At 44.4% G+C, this 24,549-nt stretch overlaps 1 protein-coding gene across 1 annotated transcript; it reads right to left on the bottom strand.

Annotated features, from left to right (window-relative positions):
* Positions 1 to 2,871: 2,871 nt before the first annotated feature.
* Positions 2,872 to 23,467, bottom strand: TMPRSS3 (transmembrane serine protease 3). Its single transcript, XM_066571686.1, has 13 exons — positions 23,450 to 23,467; positions 21,994 to 22,138; positions 20,333 to 20,443; positions 18,703 to 18,819; positions 17,167 to 17,290; positions 15,583 to 15,708; positions 14,867 to 14,910; positions 12,735 to 12,900; positions 10,296 to 10,465; positions 8,837 to 8,932; positions 7,567 to 7,709; positions 6,288 to 6,440; positions 2,872 to 2,892 (listed from the first exon to the last, which is right to left on the bottom strand). The coding sequence occupies exons 1-13, from the start codon at positions 23,465 to 23,467 to the stop codon at positions 2,872 to 2,874; spliced, it is 1,434 nt and encodes a 477-aa protein (XP_066427783.1).
* Between the last annotated feature and the right edge of the window lie 1,082 nt (positions 23,468 to 24,549).

Below are 24,549 nucleotides of genomic sequence, written 5' to 3'. Positions count from 1 at the left end.
CCAAACTTAGGCTCTCATTTTTATGCTTATCTCTGACTCTTTACAGAAATTTTCTGTTCATTTGTACATCACAAGTGGAAGAGAAAATATTTTGGATTGGCCAAAGGAGAGTTCATCCATGTGATATTTCTCAGAATGTCTGGGGAAAGTTCATATTGAATAAAAATCACATGTGGTTCATCCAAACCTCCCATCTTTGTCTCAGTTTCCTGGCTAAACTGTCACAGTGACAGGAACAGATGATGAATGGCAAAGGAATTTTTCCTCATGTGCTGGACAGGTCTCACAAAGTCCAGGATGTGGAGAACATTGGATTCATCCTGACAGTCTGTGGCACATTGCTGCAAGGCTGTGCCCACAGGCAGCTATTTCTAAGGGATACTGTGGTTGTAATTTAACCCAGTGTCACACCAGGGTTCCCAAAGCAGAGGCTGTTTCATCAGCCTCTTTAATAACGTGGCAAATAGACACTCCCCTAATAGAAAGGTCTTAAACACTCCCAAGGTGTTTACCATGAAACCCCTAATCGGGATTGCTTAAACCAGAGCTGCCTCCAGCCCCACCTGCTTTGGCAGCCCTCTGTACCTGCACATGTGGTGTTGAAAATGGTTTTTGTTGAACGAAGAGAAGAAGTGCCAAGGAAAAGGAAAAGTTCGTTAACCTGCCTTAAAAACTCTTAAAAAAACTTACTCTGTGTGCACCAGTTCATTCCAGCTGTAATGCTGATAACCAGTTCATCAGTCCCACACCTCTGAATAAAACACAATGCCCATGTCCATACAAAACACCTCCCACAGCAAACGTCTTAAACCCCCAGGTATATTCCCCTGGCTTAATGTTAAGAAATATGTTAATATTGTGATTATATTTATTTTAAAGCCTCTGGCATGAATGTTAATGGCATATGGAGGGGGAGGAAAATCCAACTGTAGGGAGACACTCTTTTTTGTGGCAAGGGGGTTGGAGTTGGATGATGTAAGGTCCCTTAGAAACCAAACCATTCCATGATTCTGTGATTCTACATCCTGCCAGTGCATTATTAAGACAGCACTGCAAGGGGTCTAGCAGAAATCAGAAGGAAGAATGAGGGAAGATTTGCAGGCTCACTGGGCTGGGTCTACCCATAAGTGACTGTCATTGATCTGGGGGTCAGTGTGGCTTCTGGTTGGGAAGATTTCAGTAGCTTTCCACAGTTTACACTGGATTTCTCTTTAATACAAAAGCAGACCACAATGGATACATATCATACAGCCTTTTTATAGAAACAGAAGAGTTCAAAAGGAATTTTCAGGGGTCCTTTCAGAAATATGAAATAACAACACTGTCAGCTCCAAGAGCAGCACCCTCATCTCCAGACTGCTGATACTACTAAAATATCAGCCATGTTAGGCTGTGAAAATGTCATTATAACAAGCAATAAACATGAAAACTCTTCTGAAAATGTCTCAGCTACACAAGGGTTCAACATACTTTGTTGTAGCTCTGTCATGCTTCTGTCAGTTGAAATTAATTCCAGTTTTGGTGTCAGCTTTGCAATAATCATTCCCTTTCTTTTTAACAACATGCAGGCTTGGGAAGTGCTGTTTCCATTGCACTGCAGTTTCTTCAGTCAGGGTGAAAGGGTTTGGAGCAGTGTCCTGTGATATCAAGGTTTGTATCCACAGAACAGAGTGGAGGCTGGCAGTCCATGTGGGTTTGCTGTTTTCTCCTGGATTCGACATTGCAGCAAAAATTCAGTTCTGATTCTGCTGGCGCTTTCTTGCAGCAATGGTGATCAAATACTGATTGAGAAGCACACAGGCTGCATCCAAAACCACATCTCAAGCAGATCACCAGCACCTGATCAGATGATAAGATTAATTTTGGCTGATATTGGAAAGCTCTGACAATATTATCCATTATTCAGCCCATGCCATCCCCGGCGATCAATTCAGAAATTGACAACTTTCACCCTGGGAGTTTTACAAAGGGCAAGTGTCAAACAATCAGGCATTTTCCAGCCTAAAAATAGCTGAGACTGTTGCATTAAAATGGAAATCAGGAAACCACAGCAGCATTTCTGATATTTTGTCCTTTGTCTGGTTGGCATCAGTCCATCCACACACTGATGTCACTAAGAGGGACAGAGGGTGTGGGATCTGTATTGCCCCATTAACAGAGAAAAGGAGGGAAAGCAGGGCATAAAGAAGCTTCTCTTCCATTTAAATTCTGTAATCTCAGAACTTTCCAGTCAAGTTACAACCTGTTGCTCATTTCAGAGCTATTTACTGCAGGAAAAACCAGAAGTATTTGATTTTTATGAACTTTGTTCGCAGCGACATGATAATATATTTGAATTCAGAGATTATTTTTTTTAAGAGTTGAACATACTTGTCAAAAGTGCCAACCTTCTGCTTCCTGCTTTCTTTTGGATCCAAAGGAAGCTGCTGCTGCCTGTGCAACAGAGCACAGAACTCTTTGTGGACCTATATGAATGCTTTCAGGGAAAATGGTATTTTTGCAGTCTGGTACTTGGAAGGTAAATACTAAAACAACAGCGAGCAACCTGATCTATAGTTATTCTAGTCTTTGTCTGCAAAACTTTATTGTGACAGCATTCAGGGTTATCAATCTTAGCCTTTTCTCTCTGTGTAAAATCTGTAGCTGACAGCAAACACACATGCTGATCATCCATCTGCTTCTTGCACCCAAACCAGGCGGAATGTGCAACAGTTTGCGTCACGTGCAGTTGCCAGTCACAAAAAGAAACGATGAAAGGTGCTCTGTGAAGGTCCAGAGCTCAGAGCAGGTGACCAGAAGAATGGGCTGGGTCCTTCTGCAGGGCTGGAGTGTGGTGTGGGTTTTCAGGAGCCCAGAGCAGGGCCACTCCCCTCAGGTCTGCAGTTCTTCTCTCTGGGGGAAAGAAAAACACATTTATGCATCTCTTGCAAAGGCTGGTGTTGGCACCCATTGAGCTCTGGAAGGCTTTTCCCACTGCACTCAGGTCTCCAAGGGGACTGAGGGGCTGCTGGAGCTGGTCCTGCCAGCAGGATCATAGAAACATGGAATGGCTTGGGTGGGAAGAGACCTTAAAGATCATCTCATTCCAACCCCCCTGCCATGGGCTGGGACACCTTCCACTATCCCAGGTTGCTCCAAGCCCCAATGTCCAACCTGGCCTTGGACACTTCCAGGGATCCAGGGGCAGCCAGAGCTGCTCTGGGCACCCTGTGCCAGGGCCTGCCCACTCTCACAGGGAAGAATTTATATCCTAACATCTAATTTAAACCTACTATCTGTTGGTTTGAAGCCATTGTCCCTTGTCCTGTCACTCCAGGCCCTTGTCAAAGTCTCTCTCCATCTTTCAGGCTCCCTCAGGCACTGGAAGGCTGCAATTATGTCACCCCAAAGCTGCTCTGCTCCAGTTTGATCTGGGCTGTGCCCCAGTACAGCTCTGCCAGGTACAACCCATTTCCTTGGCCCCACTTCTAAAGGTACACTAGTTCTAATTTCTTTAGGTTTGCTTCAAAGTCCATTAAAAAGTGTCCAAGTTTCCATGCTGCACCTGAAAATCCTTTCTAAGGGGATAAACTTACATCTGAAGGATGTCCCTCTGAAAAATTCCAGGATTTTAGCACTTGGCTCAACAAAGATTTTGCTGCACTTTTTTTCTCCTTTGATTGCTTTATAACGGAGATCTGTAATTTCATGTGATATGAGCTATTAATCTGAAGTGTTTGTATATGCAAATAAATCACAGTGATATATTCGGGGGAATAAAATCAAGTAATATTACAGGTCTTGAAGACTCAGAAATATTCTGTTTTCCTCTTTCCTTTGAGTGACAGATAGGCTTGTGATAGCACAAATCATCATGTGCAATACGAGTTGTGAAAACAGCGTGTGTCATCCAGCATTCAGAGGTGGGCTGAGCTGAAATTGCACACATCACCTTATTTTGGGCATTTGCTTGTCTGTGAATGTTTGATATTGGCAGTTTGGTTTGAGGAGGGAGTCTCACATATTTCACAAGCGAGGTGGCCACAGGGGTGGTTTCAGCAGGTGCCTGCATTGCTGGGTTGCTGCTGCTGGAATGGCACCATTGCTATGCCTGCATAATCCCCATGTACTCCCCCCAGGCTGGGTGTGGGAGCAGCAGCTCTGCCTGCCAGGGCAAAGCTGCAGCAGGAAGGGATGCACACTCTGTGGCTTTGCCACAAAGACAGGAAAATCACAATGAAAAGCCTGTGCACAGAACTCTACCTGTGCAGAACCCTCCCAGGGAGCTGGAGGAGGGTTCTCCTGCCTTGCACTTGCCCTGTCTGTCACTGTCATATTTTCTGGAAAAATCCCCTTGCCCAGGATTTCTCTCCTGGGAAGCTGAGAAGCCTCAGAGAAAAAGGAAAACAATAATTATCTGATTTGCTTCTCCTGTGTTTTTCTGCTTTGGAATGTGGTTTGAGATTGTTTATCCAACATGTGAATTGTTTTTACTTATTGGCCAATTGTCACAGACACCTTTTATGAAAAATCTTTTCTTTAGGATTTTTCCTCCTGAGAAGCTGAGAGGCCTCAGGAACAAAATGTAAACAATGGTCATCTGCTGCTGTGGAATGCAACAGGTGCATCTGGGATTGGTCTCATGGGGTTGTTTCTAATTAATGGCCAATCACAGTGAGGGGACTCGGACAGAGGGTCTGAGACAGAAGCCTTTGTAATCATTCCTTCCTACTCTATTCTTAGCTAGCCTTCTGATGAAATCCTTTCTTCTATTCTTTTAGTATGGTTTTAATATAATATATATCATAAAATAATAAATCAGCCTTCTGAAACATGGAGTCAACATTCTTGTCTCTTCCCTCATCCTAAGACCCCCGTGAACACGGTCACAGCCAATCACAGCCAAGCTGTGTCAGACTCTGGAGGAGAGAGACACGAGTTTTTCATTAGTATCTTTTATCCTTCTGTCTGTATCCTTTCTGTATTCTTTAGTATAGTTTAGTATAGTATTCTTTAATATAATATAGTAACATAAAATAATAAATTAGCCTTCTAAGAGCATGGAGTCGGATTCATCATTTCCTCCTTTCATTGGGGGTCTCAGAAAATACCACACCCTGTCTAGTGTAGGGTATCTGAGCCATCCCTATGGGGATGCAACCCAGGGTGAGCTGCAGGTCCTTGCCTTCTTCAGGAGCACCTGTGAGCCTGGCAGGACAGCCTGGGATCTTTGGAATGGCTCTGGATGGCCCTGCCCGGGCAATGGAGCCCCAGCAGGAGCACAGTGCCTGTCTGTGCTCAGCTGCCTGAACCCAGCTCCTCTCTGCAGCTCTGGGGAGGTGCTGACACTGGGCCACCCTTGGGTCAGCTGAAGGTGGCTGCAGTGTCCCCTCACTTCCCTGGCTCTGCTCTCCTTCCAGCCAACACCGTGTTCCCTCTTCGGCCCACTCAGCTTCCACTCCCCAGGCTCCTCTGGAGAAGCCCCAGGGCTTCAAACCAAATTACAGAATCACAGAATGGTGAGGATTGGAAGGGACCTCTAAGATCAGCTCATCCCAACCTCCCCTACCTCGGGCAGGGACATCTCCTGCTATTTCAGGCTGCTCCAGGCCTTATCCAGCCTGGCCTGGGACACTGCCAGGGATGGGGCATCCATTACCTCAGGGCCTCCCCACCCTCACAGTAAAGAATTTCTTCCTGTCTAACCTCAATTTCCCCTCTTTCTGTTCATACCCATCACTCCTTGTCCTGTCACTGCAGTTCCTGACAAGGTGTCCTTCTCCAGCTTCCCTGCAGCCCCTTCAGACTCTGGAAGGTGCTCTGAGGTCTCCATGCAACCTCCTCTTCCTCAGGCTGAACAGTCACAGCTTTCCCAGCCTGTCTTCTTTGTGGAGGTGCTCCAGTCCTCTTATCAATGTTGTGTCCCTTCTCTGGACTTGCTCCAACATTCCCATGCCTTTCCTATTTTGAGGCCACCAGAACTGTACATGATATATTCCCCAATGATCTCTTTCCTGGTCCCCATCTCCTGACCCAGCCTTTCCACACCTCCCTGCTCCCAGTTCTGCTCCAGCCCCCCTTCCCTATGATTCCCACCCCTTGGATGTGCTGGCCTCTCCTCTCTACCCCTGTGGGGTGCCCCCAGCCCCTCACCAAACCCCAGCACCCTGCTCTGCCCCAGCCCCAGTCCCCAAACACCCCCTCCAATCTCAATGTCCATACAACACAGCTCAGCTCTGACAAATATGGGCCAAACCCCGTGTGGCACAAAGTGACAAGCAGGGGTGACAAGCAGGGCAAGCCCAGACCTCCATCTGCTCGTGGATCCAGTCCAGGAAGGAGGTGGTTCTGCTGTAGACCCCTGGCTTGTTCTTCTCTGCACAGCCCACTCCAAAGCTGGTGGTGCCCACCAGCTTCCAGACACTCATATCTTCACATGCTAAAGGACCCCCACTGTCTCCCTGAGGGAAAAAGAATTAAAACAAATGTCAGTGTCCTAGAAAAGGAGGGAATTGTGTGTTTGGGGAGGCAGGGGGAGAGACATAGTCCAGTAATTCAAAATCTCTTGTTCCTGCTTTGTTCTGGATCCTGGGAAAAGCACCTTACGGGAGGGCTTGGAGACATTTGAGACATGAATGAGATCATATTTTTCTTTCCCTGGCTCCTGGCTATTGAGCTGAGCTTAGCCCAAGGTTGCAACACCAAGCTCCCATTTGACCTCCTCCCCTGCCTGCTCCTGCTTGCTTCTCCAGCCCTTCCCAGGCACTTTGCTAGGCAGATTCAGCTCAATGAACTCACATCTAAGTACTGAAAACTTCCCATTTCTTCTTTGCTGCCCTACAATAATCAGAGCCAGCACAACAACTGGAAAAAAGGGAATTTGGAACAAGCATTCCCACTGGTGAGCAGGGCTCCTCCTGTCACGTGGAGCTGTGCGTTGAACACGCTGCCTTTGGGCAGCTCTCCTGGTTCCAAGTGCCTTTTTGGGGGGGTTATGTGCAAAAAAGAGATGAAATGCAGATTTAGGCACACACTGCCTTTGCTTTTTTTTGTCCCAAGTGTGATTGGTATGGAGCAAATCTGGAAACATGAAGTTCACAGAATCATTGACAGGTTTGGGTTGGAAGGGACATTGAAGTATGTGTAGATCCAAGCCTCCTGCTTGGAACAGGGACATCTTCCACGAGGAATTCCTGCCCAGCCCGATCTGGCTGCTTTTCACCATGGGCTTTCTGCACCTTGCAGGTCTCTGGAGCTGCTCACAGTGCAGGGAAGTGCAATTCAGTGCAGAGCAGAGGTCACAGCCAAGGCAGAGAAAGGATGGCACCGTGCTGCAGCACATGCAGCAAAATATGTCTTAAGCAAATTTGGCTTCAGAAGTATCAGATAAAGTCCAGAGAAGAAGTATAAAAAGGAAATTGTAGCGTGTGAATGCACACGGTCAGTGATTGATAATTGTGGTGAGCAGAATAAATGGCACAAACCCAAATGTTTGCCCAAGAAAAGCCTGGGAGCGCCTTCTGATAACTTATCACTCATGTTTTTCCATTTCCAATGAGCACAGTTGCAGTTTGGAAACTTCCATACCTGGCAGGTGTCCACCCCTCCCTTTAGGAAACCAGCACAAAGCATTGAAGAAGTTATGATCCCACCGTAGACATCCCTGTGATTGCAAATTGCATTGGAAATCAGAGGAACACCTGCATAATTCATGGTGTCAGATGTGTCACCTGTTAAAAAAAACAGAAAAAAACAGTAAAAACCTTCCTGCCCTTGAAAATAATCTCCATTTATAAACAGAGAATGTTTTATATACAAAGAATTGGCAAGGAAGGATGAAAGAAACGTGGTTAAATGGAAAGACAAAAGTAAGGCAACTTGGTGTCTCATCATTTACAGAACACAGCAATTATCCATTCTGCAGAGATGGGGATTATCACAGTGTATAAAATAACAATAAAATCTGGACATTGTGTGTTGCCACTTCAAACTAGACAATTAATGACACTAATAAACCAAAAAGCTTGTTGAACATTGTGTTCAATACTAGTGCCAAAACATGTTCCGAATTTATCGCCTGTTCTGTTAGTCAACAAATCATCTGCAAACATCTGATTTACTTTATAAATATTTATTTTATTTCATTCACAGCCTGAACAGATCCTTTCTACAAAGGGGAGTATTTGCACACTGCCTATTGTCAATTTAGGGCTGGTTTTTTTTTTAATGTGGCAAACCTTGCTTTCATTTTCTCCCCACCTTTGGCTGTTATCTGTGGGTCAGGTAATGTTCTGTTCCTGTTCTCTGAACAACAGGAACACGTTCAGTGACACGAATGAAGAGTGATAAAAAACAATTAATGGGTGACAATTCACCCATTTTCACGTGAAGGTGGTTCAGTTTATATTATTGATTAACATGACCCATGAGTCATGGTAAAAAAAAAATTCCCTTTTCTTTTTGATTTTGTTTTATCCAATTTCTACCCAGCCTGCTTTAAAATACACATATCCTTTCTCTAAAAAAAAAAAAAAAAGGATGGTTAATTCTTGCATTCATGCTGTGCTTCCTATGCTTGGAGTTCTAAAGGGCACAGCCCTGTTTGACTGAGGCTGGGTACAACACTTGGGACATTTTATGTGTGTCATTTTCAACTGTTTCAGAGGATGCCCATCCATTCCTCGTGATAAGAGTTTGCACAGCACTTTTGCAGTACAGTTTGTGCATAAAATTTAGTAATATGTCTTCTTTCCCCCTCCAGATATTCCAGAAAATTTAGTGCCCCAACCAAATCCTGTATTTACTGCATGTAAGATGTGTGCATGTAGTGAAATCATCAGCAGGCGATTTAAAATACCTCCTTCCACAGTTGCTCCCCATCCTGATACCCAGCACATTTTCCCTGCTGGGAAATGTTCACCAAAATTGGGCAGACAGATTGGTTCAATGTGACCTATTTATGAAAAAAAAAAAGGAAAAAAAAAAAGAGAGAGAGAGAAGATAATCAAAATTTAGCAAAAAAAAAAAGTTTATATGTCTCAGAAAAACTTGAAGATTTGGCTTGCAATGAACTTGTGATGAACACCACCCACTCCCCACATAAATAGCCTGGCAGTTTTCTGAGGTTTTTTGTCTTGTGGGCAACACTGAGGGTTTGAGACAACACCCACGGTAGCCCCAGTGAGTTTTGGGTATGAAGCAACACAAGGAGGTCTCAGCAGGTCAATAAATTGAAGAATGAGCAAAAAGAAGGGCAGATCAGAGGCCCTGGGGTGAGACAAGGAGCTGGGTGTGCACATCCCTGAGAGGGCAGAAAAATTCTTGGATTCTTTGCTTCCCACCCATCAGCTCACAGAGTTTTGGTGCCTCTGTGCTCTGGGACGTGGAATTTCATGGGGTAAAATCAGAGCTTGATGCTTGCAGGGACAAATGGGTGCTCAGGAAAGGGAGGGAAAATACAAAATACAACTGGGCAGCCCCCAGGGGTTCTGTTCTGCACAGTGCAGTGATCCCAGCTCAAGGCATCAAGCCCCCAGCATGGGATACAGTGGGATTGTGCTCAGGTGCAGAGACACTACTATTCCTTACTATTCCTTCCTACTATTCCTTAAATATCCCTTAATATTTCTTATTCCCAAGTAATGAGCAAAAGAAATCAACAGAAATATGAGACAAAACAGAACAAAACCTAGATTAATTTTCATTAAAAGTGAAATTTTAAACCATTACAAGAGAATTGATTTAGAAAACGACTGCCAAGATGTGTCAAAGAGCACCAGTTTCCCTTTACAGCCAGCTCACAGTGATTAGGAGGTATTGGCAGGTATTTCAATTCATACATTATTATTACATATTATTTCAACTCATTGTATCAACTGCAGGTAGCATCCTATCAAGAAAATAAAAGTAGTTTTCATTTAAATAATCATTATATTCAAATTGCCTTCTCTTCTCTTTGAAATTCAAGCTTGATTTTCAGCTTTGGACACTTCTGGATCCCCCGGCACTCATGGAAAGGACATGATAAAAATCTCTGTGACCTCCAAGCAGAATGAGGCAGGGTGTTTATTTTAGATAGGAAGAATATTTAGAAAGAATAAAGTTAATGTTTGCCTATTAATAAATGCCTGCAGTAAATCAATACCAGAGTGCACTGGGAACATTTTGCAGCACGTTGTTGCTGTCCATGCCTGGATATGGAGCACAGAGGAGATGCTCACACTGAGGCTGGGGGGTTTCTGCTGGTCCTGTGTGGACAGGGATGTTTTAGCTGGGGAGGTGGGAAAGTCAAGTGAAAGCTCACAGAGATAAATTACCATTGAGAGCAAGAGGTGCTGCCAGTTTCATCAGGGCTATGTCATTCCCCATGGTCTTGGGTTTATAATTCCGGTGGTAAATGATTTTTTCCACTGAGTGTGGGTGAGCCTTGGTGTCCTGCTGAGTCACAAAACCAACCTGGACACTCCATGAGCTCGGCAGGTACAGGCTGGAACAAAGAGGTAGAAGAGAGGGTCAGACCTCCAGAAAAACCCTCAGGTTTTTCTAATTGTCCCCTGAGCTTACACGTACAACAGGCAAATAACTCCAGTCTGCTGTGCTGGCTTACCTCTCTATTAATAATGGCCATGTTTCGCATCTAATTTTTAAAAATGTAAAACTAATTTTAGTAAGACACTGGGTCACTGGCACATTATCAGGGCAATTATATGGATCTTCCTAGAAATATCTGAGAGTTTTCCATCAGCCCAGCTGTGTGTGCTCCCGTGAGACCCCACAGCTGCTGCCTGGCACACCTGCACTCAGCCAGGCCTCAGCAGCTTGTGGCAAGGTGTTTTCAAGGAGAAGCTTTCCCTCTGGAAGGTGTTTCTGCCCCAGTCCACGAGCTGGCACATCCTTCAGCCTCCAGCACATGAACAGCTCCTCTCTTTTTGGCCTCACTCCCCTGGGAAAAGGCTCCAGGGATAGGGGTTGTGTTGCCAGCTCCCATCCCCATCACCCTTCAAACACTCCACAACCAACTGGGTTGGGGTGACAAAGTCAAGGACAAAGGTTCTAAAATGCTGAATTCCTAAGTAATTATTTTTATGGCAACACAGGGCTCTAAATAGGAGCTAGGAGTGGGGTTTGTCTATCCTATCTCTTCTCTCTCCTGGGTATAAAAGCATCCTACAAGAACTTACTCAGAAGAAGGCATCCATGTTGTAGGTGCTTAAAAGTGGGCAGACAAATCCCATTTTAGCTGTCTAAATGTCTTTGGTGAAAGTGGCCAGGAGTTTGTGAGAGCAAGAGGTGCCCCTGCACTATTAGCATCAAACAGGACTGCAAAACCAGACAGCTCATTATAAATATGTTTGTAATTACACAGGGTTTAAATAACTATTTAGCATCTATTTCCCACCTGAAGACCTCTTCAGCTGCATAGAAAGGAGCAGTGAGTAAGTGGCAAAGGGCACAAAACACAGCACAAAAGACTAATAATCACTGATTGATCCTGTCAACTTGAAAAGAATCCTGTAATTTATTTTGGAGCTCCACTGGATCAGAGAAGCCAAATACAAATTCTGTACATGCAATTTACAGAAATTGTAGGTTGGGATACCTAAAATCTAGCACTTAAATCTTGTTTTAAGATGTTTTCCCAGGGAGCTGGGAATGGCCAGGACATCTGGAAACTGGGGTCCTGAGTTTAGATCACTTCTTGGGGAAGTTTTTTTCAATACTCATGCAAAAAGAGAGGAACAGCTTAAATGTTATGATGCCTTTTGGGGACTACCTTAAAACAGATAGCAGAAAAAATTAAGGGAATAAAAAATAGTTATATTTATTGAAGGGGCATTAGGTACACTTAGGGCAGACAAAGTCCCTCCAGGGGCTATACCCAAAATGGATGATGGGTCATGGGTTTTCACACTTTTATATGTTTGGTCCATTTGCATATTGGGGGTGTGATAGATGAGTAATGCAATGGTTGACTCTCACAATTAAAAGGTAAATATCATGTATATATGTTCAGAGAAGTTTTATAGATTTATAGTTATGTTTTATCCCCCCTTGTGTTGTTGTCAGGGGACAGCCTGGGTTTGGGACATTTGGGGGGGGGGGCAGTTTGTTACTATGGCAGCACCTGACCTCCAATCAAGATTTAAGGAACCAAACTCCAGCACTGGACAGCAAAGAAGGAGTTGATGGACAGAACTTTGGGAGGGGCTAAAGGGTTAAAAGGAAAAACCTCCCTTGTGTGGGTGAGCACATGGTGGGAAAGATCCTCTGCTCCCTGCCCCATATTATTTTTCTCTATTCAGTCTTCTGTTGTATTTTTGATAAAGTTTTAATAAACCTTTAAAAATTTTGGAAGCGAGTGTCGTTTCTCACAGGGGTTAATCTTCCAATTACAGCTTCAGGTAATGAAGCCATTTACCCCAAGTTTGCTCTCCCCCACCTCACTTTTGTTTACATTTCTTGGTACTCAAGACAGTGAGGAGTCCTTGATTCCCAGGCCTAGAGAGGAATTCTGTTGTCTGACCAAAATGGGAAAGCAGCAGCTAACACATAATACTAAATACTTAATACTCTACTAATGGAGCTTAGAGTTACACACTGAAGAATTACAGGATTACAAACTCATGAAAACCATAAAAGCCAAAACCGCACGGCATCGGCCCCGGATGAGGCCGCGCGTCCTGCAGGTTATTTTGAAAATCAAGCCGAGTGTCCCCCAAGCAGGGGGGTTTGGGCAGGGGGGTTTGGGCACTCACTCATAGACGCAGTGGGCGGCTGTGAGGATCCAGAGGGGGGTGATGACCGAGCCCCCGCACAGGTGGTGGCCCTGGAACTGCAGGCTGACCTGCCACGGCCACTGCCGCGGTGACGACGCGTTGCCCCCCACGATGCGCGGCCCGTAGCTGGCCCGAGTGCCACACGCTGCCAGGGAGCAAAGGTTACAGTGCACAGAGGAAACACAGCCCTGGTTTGGGTCACATTCAGCCCCTCTCACAACCACAGAAGCACAGAATAATGAGGTTGGAAGAGACCTCTAAGATGAGTCCAACCCATGCCCTAACACCTCAACCAGTGCCATGTCCAGTCTTTTCTTAAACACATCCAGAGATGGTGATTCTACCACCTCCCTGGGAAGAGCATTCCAGTACTTTATTATTCTTTTGGTGAAAAATTTTTTCCTGATATCCAACCTCTACCTTCCCTGACGTTGCTGGAGGCTGTGTCCTCTGGTTCTGTCAGTGCTGCCTGGTGGAAGAGACCAACCCCACCTGTCTGCAGCCTCTCTTCAGGAAGGTGTAGAGAGCAGTAAGGTCACCTCTAAGCCTTCTCTTCTCCAGGCTAAACAACCCCAGCTCCTTCAAACGTTCCTCACAGGGCTTGTGTTCAAGCCCCTCACCAGCCTTGTTGCCTCCTCTGGATGTGCTCAAGCATCTCCACATCCTTCCTGAAGTGAGGGACCAGAACAGGGCACAGCACTCAAGGCACAGCCTCACCAGTGCCCAGTGCAGGGCAAGGATGACCTCCCTGCTCCTGCTGGCCACACAATTCCCAATGCAGGCCAGGATGCCATTGGCCTTCTTGGCCACCAAGGCTCACTGCCAGCTCATATTCAGCCGGCTGTCGACCAGCACCCCCAGGTCCCTTCTCGCCTGAACACTGTCCAGCCACACCGCCCCCAGCTTGTAACATTGTAGGGGATTTTTGTGGCCAAAATGTAGAACTCGGCACTTAGACTTATTAAACTTCATCCCAGCCTTGCTGAGGGTGGGAGGTCTCTGCAGCTGGAGCATCCCCACTCCATCCCCATGGCCACATCCCAAGGGTTTCTCCTCCTCCCTCCCATCCCTGCAGGTCACTCATGGTCTGGGGTTTGTGGGGTCCATGTCTCTCCCTTCCCTGCAGGTGCAGTGCTCAGCTATGTCACTGTCATATTTTCTGAAAAATCCCTTTGCCAGTATTACTTCTCCTGGGAAGATGAGAAACCTCAGAGAAAAAACAATATTATCTCATTTGCTACTCCTGTGTTTTGCTGCTTTGGAATGTGGTCTGGAGATTGTTTACCAACTGGTCATTGTTTGATTGGTTTCATGTGAATTGTTTTTTACTTAATGACCAATCACCATCAGCTGTGTCAGACTCTGAGGAGTCAGTCACGAGTTTTTCATAATCATTCTTGTTAAGCCTTCTGTCTGCATTCTTTCTCTACTCTTTAGCATAGTTTTAGTATAATAATATAATATAATTAATATAATATAATATAATATAATATAATATAATATAATATAATATAATATAATATAATATAATATAATATAATATAATAGCCTTCTAAGAACATGGAGTCAGATTCTCAATTCCTTCTTTGTCCTGGACACCCAGCAAACACCACACAGCTGAGCTGTAAAACCCCCCTGCTCTGCCCTCCTTCATCCTCAGGGTCCCACACAGGCAGGCTCAAGCATCTCCTCTTCCCTCATGGTGATTTTGCTGTTGTATTTTGATTTTTTGTATCCCAATTTGAGAACTAGGTGGCATGGAGAGGTGTGGGATGGGAATTCCATTAAGGCAGAATTTTCCTTTTCCTGCCAAGATGCCAAAGACTTGGAATTATGGTGTGAGTCCATGGACTCAACACACAGTCCTTAAATATACACTTCCTACTGGATTCTCACTGAAATGCTCCTGCTGTCTGATGCTCCCAATCTGCCCTCCCAGCCTATTTTCACTTTCTGAAATTCTTTCAAATTTTACATAAAAATACAATTTTTTTTTTGGTGTGATAAGCTGATAGTATAATATGCCCTGAGTACACAGCTGCTCTCAACTCTTGCCATGCAGTGGATAAAGGAGAGTTTCTGCTTTTATTTTCACTTTTTCTCATTCTTACCCAAACACTTTAAGATGATCACATTGCCAGAAGTGCATTCCTCCCTGAGATGAGAAGACAATGCAGCATTAGTCCCAATTCACAAATCCCTTGGGTTTTTCAATATTATATCATTTTCCCGTGCACACAAATTTAAGTAACTCATATATTGAAAGAGGTACAAAGGCATGAACTCATCCAATCTAATCAGGGCCTTTAACTGGAATTCTGAAGTTGGGAGCTTGGCCACCATCAGGACCACGTGCTGCCCTGCTGAGGAGGGGTTCACTCTTCCACCAGGGAAGATCTGAAGTCTCCTTGGATTCATTGCTCCCTTCTCACTGGAAGGTAACTAAAAAAACCCAGCATTTGTCAGGAGGAGTAAATGGACCATAAAGGGTGCATAAACCCACTGAGAAATGTATAAGGATCTGCAAACTGAAACAAACTGCTTCATAATGGAAAAACAGAAGTGCCTGGTGCCTATCCATTTGTGAAAATGGCATCATGGGACAAACAGTCATCTCAAACAGCTAATTTGAAAGCCTTTGTTGATTTTAAATGAGTCCTGGATCAGACTCTTAGTTTATATTCCAGCAAGATGCTGCTGAACCTCAGTCCAGCATGTGTAACACCACCAAACACTTACAAAGTACCTGAAAAAACAGCAACAATCCCAAACTATCAGTAATTCCTCTTCTATTGATTAGTGCCTTCCTGAAGCAGCTGAGGCATACCTGAGGTTGGTGGCATTGTGCAGGGATGTCACTTGATCAGCTGAGAACCAGTGGCTGAGGGACACAAAATGTCTTTGGAACTGTTTTTCAACTGCATCCACGGGCAGATCACCTGAACTCACATAACTGCAAATAAACCATAAACACAGCTTCCCCAGACAGCATTGCAGCAACCTGCTTAAATAATTCACCAGTTCTGCTAATGAAAACCACAATAATCAGATCCTGGCATTTGACAAAAGTAATTATTTCCTCCCCCTATGCTCCTTACCACGTGCATGTATTTTTGACATAATCATGTGTGGAAGCCACATGTGCTGAGATGTATTTAACTGGCAGAGAAAACAGATTTTAATTGTAATATTACAACAAAGCTTTTCATTGTGAGTGGCTGGCACATTTCCTAAGCCACTTATAAGCTCATTGTCTCCTTTTTCTAGAGTTATGTTTCGCAGCAGGGAGGATGAATAATTTTTAATTTTTCTTCTCTTCTTTGTTGAAAAATTTAGATGTATTTTATCCTAAAGGCAACAAGAATTTATTCAAAGAAACTTTATACTGCTAACTATGAAAGAAATCGTAAGAAATAACAGAGCATCATGCCAAATCACAACTTCAAATCTTTCTCAGTTTTATGAAAGTTGGTGAAAGAAATGGTGCTTTTTCAGGAATGGGATCAAGCCAGCAAGAACTGCCTTGCCATGTTCTTCTCTAATTATGAGGTGGACCTTAAAGCCTACCAGATGTCATGACATGAATTGTGTACACAATTTACCTATAAGGGAAGCAAAAGAAGTGGAAAATGCTCATATATTCTTAGTGAGACAAAGTAGAAATTCTCCAGAGTAGAAATCCATTTTGATGTAGGTGAAATGTACATCTTTGGGTTAAGTCTGTGGTTAGAAAACATGGCTATTTAGCCTGACTGCAAAAAGCCTAGGCTCAGAGAAACTGCTTCAGTGAAAGACAGAGATAAGGGGGGGGACGGGACAGAGGGTGATAAAGAGAGACAGAGACAGCTGTGAGAGCAGGTCAACCTGACCTAAGAATTCTTTCTGATAAAGAAGAACTAGCAGCGAATGTCATGTGAAATTAGTAAAAATGAATATGTATGAGCCTATTGTGAAATTGTATGCATATGGATTTGAGAAGAGGATAAAAAGAGACCTGAAGTCCCCAGAAGTACACATGTCATTTTAGGGGAATGATTCCCACATGCGTCCAGCGCTGTAATAAACATATCAGCTTTCATAAAGTTGTAGAGCTTTGTTTATCTCCACAAAACATTATTGCCTCTCTGACAGGCCACTAGAGTGACAAATAGGATTTGGGCACCTGCATCGCACAGGAAAGACTTAGCCAAGCCATTCTATTTAGCCATCCTGCAGGATTTATAGCAGTAATAAAAGGTATTTGCCATCTACAAGTACATCACCTCAAATCTCCTCAGCCGTGTGACTCACAAAGGTGGATTGTTAAGTCATTTTTAAGGCACAAACTAGCACAAGGCTTCATTAGGAAGGCTGAAAGACTCAGAGCTTGTTCAAAATGCCAGATGAAGCTGCTGGCACGTGGTGTCCCTACCTTGAGAAGCCCAGGTGCTTGCAGGTGCTGTTGCCATACTCTGCCCGCCAGTCGTCGGAGCAGACGGTGCGCCAGGAGCCCAGGGTGAACACCTGCAGCACTGCCCTCTTCCCACTCAGCCTGACTTTGGGATTCAGGACAAGAAAAGCCTCAGTGAGCTGTGGAGATGAACATCAGGCACACAACAGGCACACCACACCGCTGTGGTGTCTGTGTTTTCTGGCTCACTGAGCCACTACTTATCTTTTTCATCATTTGGATTCTTTGACAGAATTTTTCTGTGCTTTGTTTTCTTTTGGGTTTTTTGGTTTTTTTGGTTTTTTTTTGCTTTTTAAAAATAAGGTACTCTGAGCTAGGACAGCTGGGGGAAGAAAATCTTTGCTGATAGGAATGCCAGCTCAAATCCAGGAGGTGGGGCTGCCTGGCCCTGCAGTGAACTTTAAGGAAGTCTTGGTGATTGCACTGAGCTGGAGCTGCAGGTGCTTTGCCCTGAGGAAACCCATGGTCAGGGTAAGGGATGAAGGTGGTGAGCACCTCCTGTGTCAGAGAGGTGACACTTGTGCCCAGCTGTCCTGCACCTGGCAAAGGGCACATTTGTGAGGGAGAAGGGGGGCCATGCATGTGGTCACTGCTGAACAGGGCTTTCTCCCATGTGCCCATGATTCCAGTGGTATGGAATTGCAAAGGAAGACAGGAAAAGCAGAGGCTTTTCCTGGCTCCACTGATACCTCAAGCCTCCCTGGGGAAAACGCTCCAAATGCTGAACACATTGTTCAGGGTTAGCTGGGGCCAAAACCTTGTGGTTCTTGTCATTCCTACAGAGGGAAAGCTGTGCTGCCTCCTTGGCTGTAGGTACAGGAGCCAGGATTACAAGTGCACTGAGCTAAAACCCACTTATTCTGTTTATTAAAATTAGAGTCCTTTCCCTCCAGAGGGTGTGAACACCACAGTCACCTTCCATAGCAGAGGGAAGTCACTTCCATAGGACAGGGAAGTACCCTTTAAATATCCCTGTGATTCCCAAAACCACTACAGAGAGAAACTCAGAAATAAGTTATACACTTCACAGATGAAGCAACAAATTCTGCAGCACCAAATGCACAAAAGGCTGGTTTCTCCCATTCCCACATCCTTTAAGATAACACCAGGATTTTGCAGCCTTCAAAACTGACACAGCACAATGGTGTGCCAGTGAATTCAGTGTATTCTGTATTTACACACCATAAGGCAGTGGGGTTACACCTTGCAGGCAGAGGAAATGTGAGCAGTCAAAAAGCATCTGGGCTTCTGATGGAGAAAATTATCAAAAATGGCAGTAACAATACTCAGCAATCATCACGTTTATCTAAAAAGCAGTTTGGTTTTTCATAAACTGCAAATCAGTACCTCAGTACCTTCCTCTGAAGTGGTGATTTAGATATTCCATTGGTCTCTGTCTTTCTTGTCTCACCCAAACTCTTTACAACAAGCATTCCTTGATAACTTGCCAGTTCTACAGGGGGAGGTAGGAGGGAATTATAATCAAAATTAAATTACCACATCTGTACTCATCCTCCCCTTCTTTACAGTTGAAGACACCATTGCACCTGGCTGATTTCTGGATACACTTAAAGGACGAGCGACAGCGAAACTTCCCAATGCAGTTGTACTGGACTAAAAGGAATAAAGAACACAGAGCAATGAAAACACACTTGGATTTTAATTTAACACTTCTGCATTCCATTATCTGTCCAGATTTCAGTCTTGCTAAGGAAAAGCCAGCTCCTGTATCTCAGGTTCTCTAGCTGGTCACAGTGACCCCGAGATACATTAGAAAGTCTCTTTTCCCAGCCTGGCAGTCGAAGGAGTCAGAGCTCTTCAGTTCTCAGTCTCAAGGTTGTTTATTGTTCCTTATCTATAAAATTCTTTCTCCTGTCCTGCCAAGGTCCGCTCAGCAGGACAGTCACAGGCACTCTGCCTGCCCCCAGGGCAGTGTTATCTTTTTATACTAAAAACTACATTTATAATATTTACAATTGCTTTCCAATACCTATCACCTATGTTAGACAGTGAGCTTCTACTCTAAACCAATCTAAAAGTGCCAACATCACAGCAGAAGATGGAGGCCAAGAAGAAGAAGGAGAAAGGCTGGACACACCCAGATTCTTCCATCTTGCCCCCTGAACCCCCATTCTAAAAACCTCAAAAAATCTACTTTTCACTGCATGATACATTCACTATCATTCTACTTAAACTCTCTTGACTTGTAATTCTTCATACAAGGTTGGTAATTGTTTGTTCCAAGGGCTAAATCAAAGGCACAGGGGTCTTGGGCTCTGTGCCAAGGTCTCTGAGCCCCCTGGGCAGGGGCTCAGGTCCTGCAGGGCAGCCAGAGGAATTTCCTGGGTTCCGGTGCCTGTACTCCAGGAACTTTTGAAATACAGCCTGGAGGCTGCTACCTGGCGCTGCTAAAACTCATTTATTAGTAATGACTTGTAGGAGGAGTCAGCCTTGATGTGTGTGCTGCCTCCTTCCCAGCTCCCTCTGCACAGTTTAAGTTTCATTTGAGGGTGAGTTCCTGCCTGGTGCCTCAGACCCTGAGCAGGAAATTAGGGAGACCCTTGGAAAACACATCCAGTGCTCACTCGCCCAGGGGAATGCCTCAACCTCCCACAAGCTGCTCCCTGCTCCAGGTGTGGAGACACAACAAGCCCTGCACCTGGGCAGATTACACTTCCCAGCCACAACTAAACTCATTCTGCATTTTCTTTTCCTTTGTAGAAGTTGTTTTCGATAGAGGAAAGTTCTTTAATTCTTTGGAAGCAAACTTAGAGGAGTGAATTACAGAACAAAAATATGGTGTGGGCTACCCACAGGAGCCTTTTTGCCCCCAGTTTCTAAACTCAGCACATTGCCTGAGGGGAGCTGATAAAATTTTACTGGAGAAAGGTTTCCTGAAGCTGCAGGTTCCCCAGTGTTGTAAATATTACACCAATCTTCCCAGGAATGCCAGACCTATTTTACCCCTACATGTAAATAAAATTTAAAGCCATCACCTCAACAAGATTTTTTACTTCCACAAACAAGCCACAGTAGCAGTTTAATTCCATTCTCAGTAAAATGCTCATGAAAAATTAAGCATTTGAATGGCTAAGTGAGAACTTAATAAATAACTAATGGTACTCACCACCCAGGCCAATGGCAACTGCTAGGATTACTGCAAGGAATAAACCACAGATATATGGGAAGTATTTTAGGGAGACAAGAGCATGGCACATTGAAGGTGGTTCAATATCTCCTGGAAAAAAAAAACCAAAAAACAGCGAGAAAGTTTCTGAGAGGTTAAACCAGCTGAGCTGGCAATCAAAAAGGTTTATCCAACATTAAACTAGATGTCATCCCTAACTCCTGGATATGCTTCATGAGCTGACCTCACCTGAAGGGATTTAGATTTGCTCTTTCAGGGAATGAGAGGTTTCCAAGTGCTTTGGGGCTGCTGCTGCTCTCAGACATCCCTTGAGCATTTGCCTTGGGAGGGTCTGAGTTGTGCCCCTGCAGAGCACCTGGCCTGTCCTCAATGCAATCAGCAATGTGAGCTCCAAACTCTCATTTTCATGGACTACATCACACTGGGAGCTTTTCAAGCATATGAGCACCTCTGCTGAAAACTTGAGTCCTGGGGTAAAAATGAAAATCAGACCTGTTCTGTCCCTGCAATCAAACCTGTGTGTAGCTCATAAATAGAAGTTCAAGACAAGAAGGAGGAAATTCACTGGCCCTTTGGACTTGGAAGCAAGGTTAACTGAAAATTATTGAAAGCTAAAGTGATTTGTTCAAAGTTTTGCTATAAATGCAAGAAGAGAATTGAGTGATGGCTCAAGGCTGAGTCTTGAATTTTCAAGTACAAAAAGCTGCATCTAAAGTTGAAATATACATTAGTAGTTATTGCAGAATACATTTCATGAGCTGGATCTGTTTACCAACCACTGACCTCCAGAGCTGACCTCTGCTTAGGGACATTGCCAGTCTGGAAGATAACAAGAGATTCTGCTGAAAATAATGAGTGATTCACTTGTCTCAAATGTATTCTGATGTACAAAGGGCAAACTGTGGGGAAATAGCAAACACCGCTGGGTCATGAGTGCATACAGGAACTGACAGAACCTTGTCTTTAATTTTCGTTCATACAGCTCTTCACTTCCCCATTCCTCAGGCTTTATAATTGAGATTGGCAGGTACAATAAGTCAAAGATAAGGAGTGTCTCCAAGGGCTTAGAGACTCTCTAGGTAAAGCCCAGCTTCCTCAGACCCTCAGGAGCAGCTGAGTAACTGGTTTTGGCAATGGAGCTGGTGTATGCCAAAAATCTTAGACAGCTGTAGCAGCTAATGGACTAGAAAATTAAATAGCTCTATTTTCATTCTGGAAGCTCAGCCTGTCTCTGTTGGAACCCATGGTTATTTTGAAACAAATGGGAAGCAGCAAACAGACATTCTAATCCTCCAGGGCTGCTGCATTCTATATTCAGGTTTTTTAATGGACCAATTTCCAGGCTGGCAAAATTTCAAACAAACCATTCAAAAATGTGTCTGGAAAGAGAGGGGAAATTATTGCTTCTGTGTGAACAATCTGGCTGTGAAAAATGCTTGTGTGTGCAAGTGGACACAAGATGTCATCACATCACTGAGCTGGCAAACCTCACACCTGGGGGAGGGAGGTTGTGTTTCCTCCTCCTCGGTGCGATTGCTCGCTCTGGGTGGGCAAGCACAGCTTGGCACACAGTGGTCCACACTGGGATTGCAAAGGCCTGGATTGTCCCACAGTCCCAAAGGGCTCTGGATTGTCCCTACCAGATCCATCTGCACTTGGGTCCACTCTTGCTTGTGGTATGAAGAAGAATCTTTTGAAGGTAAACTGAATTTGTGGTACTGGCGGTTCATCTTCTGTAACGGAGATGATTTCAAGACTTCCAGTAGTGGGATTTGTCTCTTGAACCTGGCTCAACAGGAAAGGAAAAAAAAAGAAAGAAGAAAGAAAATAATCATTATAACATTGTCACAGAGTCACAGAATGGTTTGGGTTGTAAGGAGCTTAAAGTTCATCCATCCTCTGCCATGGACAGGGACACCTTCCATTATCTCAGGCTGCTCCAAGCCCTGTCCAACCTGCCCTTGGACACTTCCAGGGATGGGGCACCCAGAAATTCTCTGGGCACTCTGTTGCCAGGGCCTCACCACAGTCACAGTCATGAATTTCTTCTCATCTAAACCCTCTTGCAGCCCTCTTTGGGTACTGGAAGGGCACAACAAGGGCTGTCTGGAGCCTTCTGTTCTCCAGGATGAACAACACCAACTCTCTCAGCCTTTCCACATAGCAAAGGTGCTCCAGCCCTCTGAGCATCTCTCTGGCCTCCTCTGGATTCACTCCAGCAAGGTCCATGTCCTTCCTGTGTTGGGGACCTCAGAGCTGGGCACAATACATCATTATGTACTTAATTTTCATGAGAGAAACACTTACAATTAATTTACCAGCAAACAACTCAGGTTAATTTTTGTTCAGATTTGTCTAAGCACTGGAGCTACTTTTAATAACTCACACTGGGCTGTGAATCCATCTCCTGCTCTATAATTGCAACAGGAAACAAGAGAAAGCCTAAAATGCATAGGACACCAGCACAGCACCTGACAGGATGTTCATTCATGGAAATTTTACTCCAGTAAAGTTTTGATGGCTTACTATACAGGGGAAAAAATAAAGTTAGCTACACTAGAATTTGGGGCAAATAGATTTGAAATGCTAATTTCCGACTCTGATTCTGCACAATGGCAAAAAGAATCAGATTTTTGATCTCAGAGTGATTGAAATAGGTCCAGGTTTGTTAAAGACAGTGGAGCTGGTAAGCTGTAAAAGCATCATGCTTGCAGAGTCAGTCCCATAAAATGCTGACAGTAACACATTTTTGGCAAAGAATACATGTTCTATCTGTGATATATCTATAATGGAAAATATCCTGGAGTATTTTTTCACCTTTCAGCAATAAAGGTTTATTTCATTATTTCTTTCATTTAATTTCCTTTATATCTTTCATTTGGTAAAATTTCACCTACATTTAATTGAACATAAATTAAACTTTGTAGAGAATCTGCCAGCATGATTATTAAATATTAAAAGCAAAAAAGCCTTCTAGCTGGTGCATAATTTGCCCATCAGGAAACAAAACAGCACTGTGAACCAAATTACATGCAAGCCAAACACTGACATTTCGCTTATCCAGAGGCTATCACATGCTCCCAAATCTTCACTCACCTCTTCCTGAGAAGTCATAGTTAAAAGCAAAACTGTTTTCCTTCTTCATTATCAAACTCAGTGTTTGCTGAGCCTCTCTGCTCGGGGAGGGTTTCCAGCCGGCCGCTGCGTGCGGCATCAGGGCCGCAGCCGTGTAACCCAACCTGGAGAGGGGTATCGGGTGGCCCTGGATGGCATGGCTACGGAAAGGGGCAGATAAAAATTCAGCATGCTGTTTAATTAGCTGAAAAACGCCAGGCAACACTGTGGGATCTGCAAACCTTCCCATAAACCCTTAGCAAAGGAGCCCCATGAGCGCTCGCTCATCCTCTGCCAAAAGCGAGGGCGTTGAACACCAGGAGCTGGGGGTGGCAGGGAGCAGCAGCCCCAGGACTTCATCTCTTCATTGTCAGAACTCAGGACATCCCCTCTGGCTGTCCTGGACTCCCAAGACCCCTGCTAGGGGCTCAGAGACCCCGGCACAGAGCCCAAAACACCTGTGGTTTTGATTATGACCCATGGAGCAAATTACCAACTTTAGATGAAGATCTGCAAGCCACGACAGTTTAAGTAGAATGATAGTGAATTTATCACAGGGTGAAAAAGTAGATTTTTGGGGTTTTTAGAATGAGAGTTCAGGAGGCAAGATGGAGGGATCTGGGCGTGTCCAGCCTTTCTCCTTCTTCTTCTTGGCCTCCATCTTCTGCTGTGACGTTGGCACTTTTGGATTAGTTTAGAGTAGAAACTCACTGTCTAACATAGGTGATAGGTATAGGAGAGTAATTGTAAATATTATAAATGTAGTTTTTAGTATAAAAAGATAACACTGCCCCAGGGGCAGGCAGAGTGCCTGGACTGTCCTGCTGAGCGGACCTTAGCTGGGCAGGAGAAAGAATTTTATAGCTAAGGAACAATAAACAACCTTGAGACCAAGAAATGAAGAATTCTTCGAGCGCCAGGCTGGAAAAAGAGACTTTCTAACGTATCTCGAGGTCACTCTGACCAGCTAAAGCCCTGAGACTTCATCTCTTCATCTCTGATCTCACAGACTCACCTTGCTCCTCCTTCACTGGGTTTAGCCTTCGCCGTGTGCATGCAGAAGGTTTGTGAAAAAGCAGCAT

Source organism: Molothrus aeneus, chromosome 2 (assembly GCF_037042795.1).
Source record: "Molothrus aeneus isolate 106 chromosome 2, BPBGC_Maene_1.0, whole genome shotgun sequence".
Taxonomy (NCBI): Eukaryota; Metazoa; Chordata; class Aves; order Passeriformes; family Icteridae; genus Molothrus; species Molothrus aeneus.
This window is presented reverse-complemented; position numbering and strand designations above follow the sequence as displayed.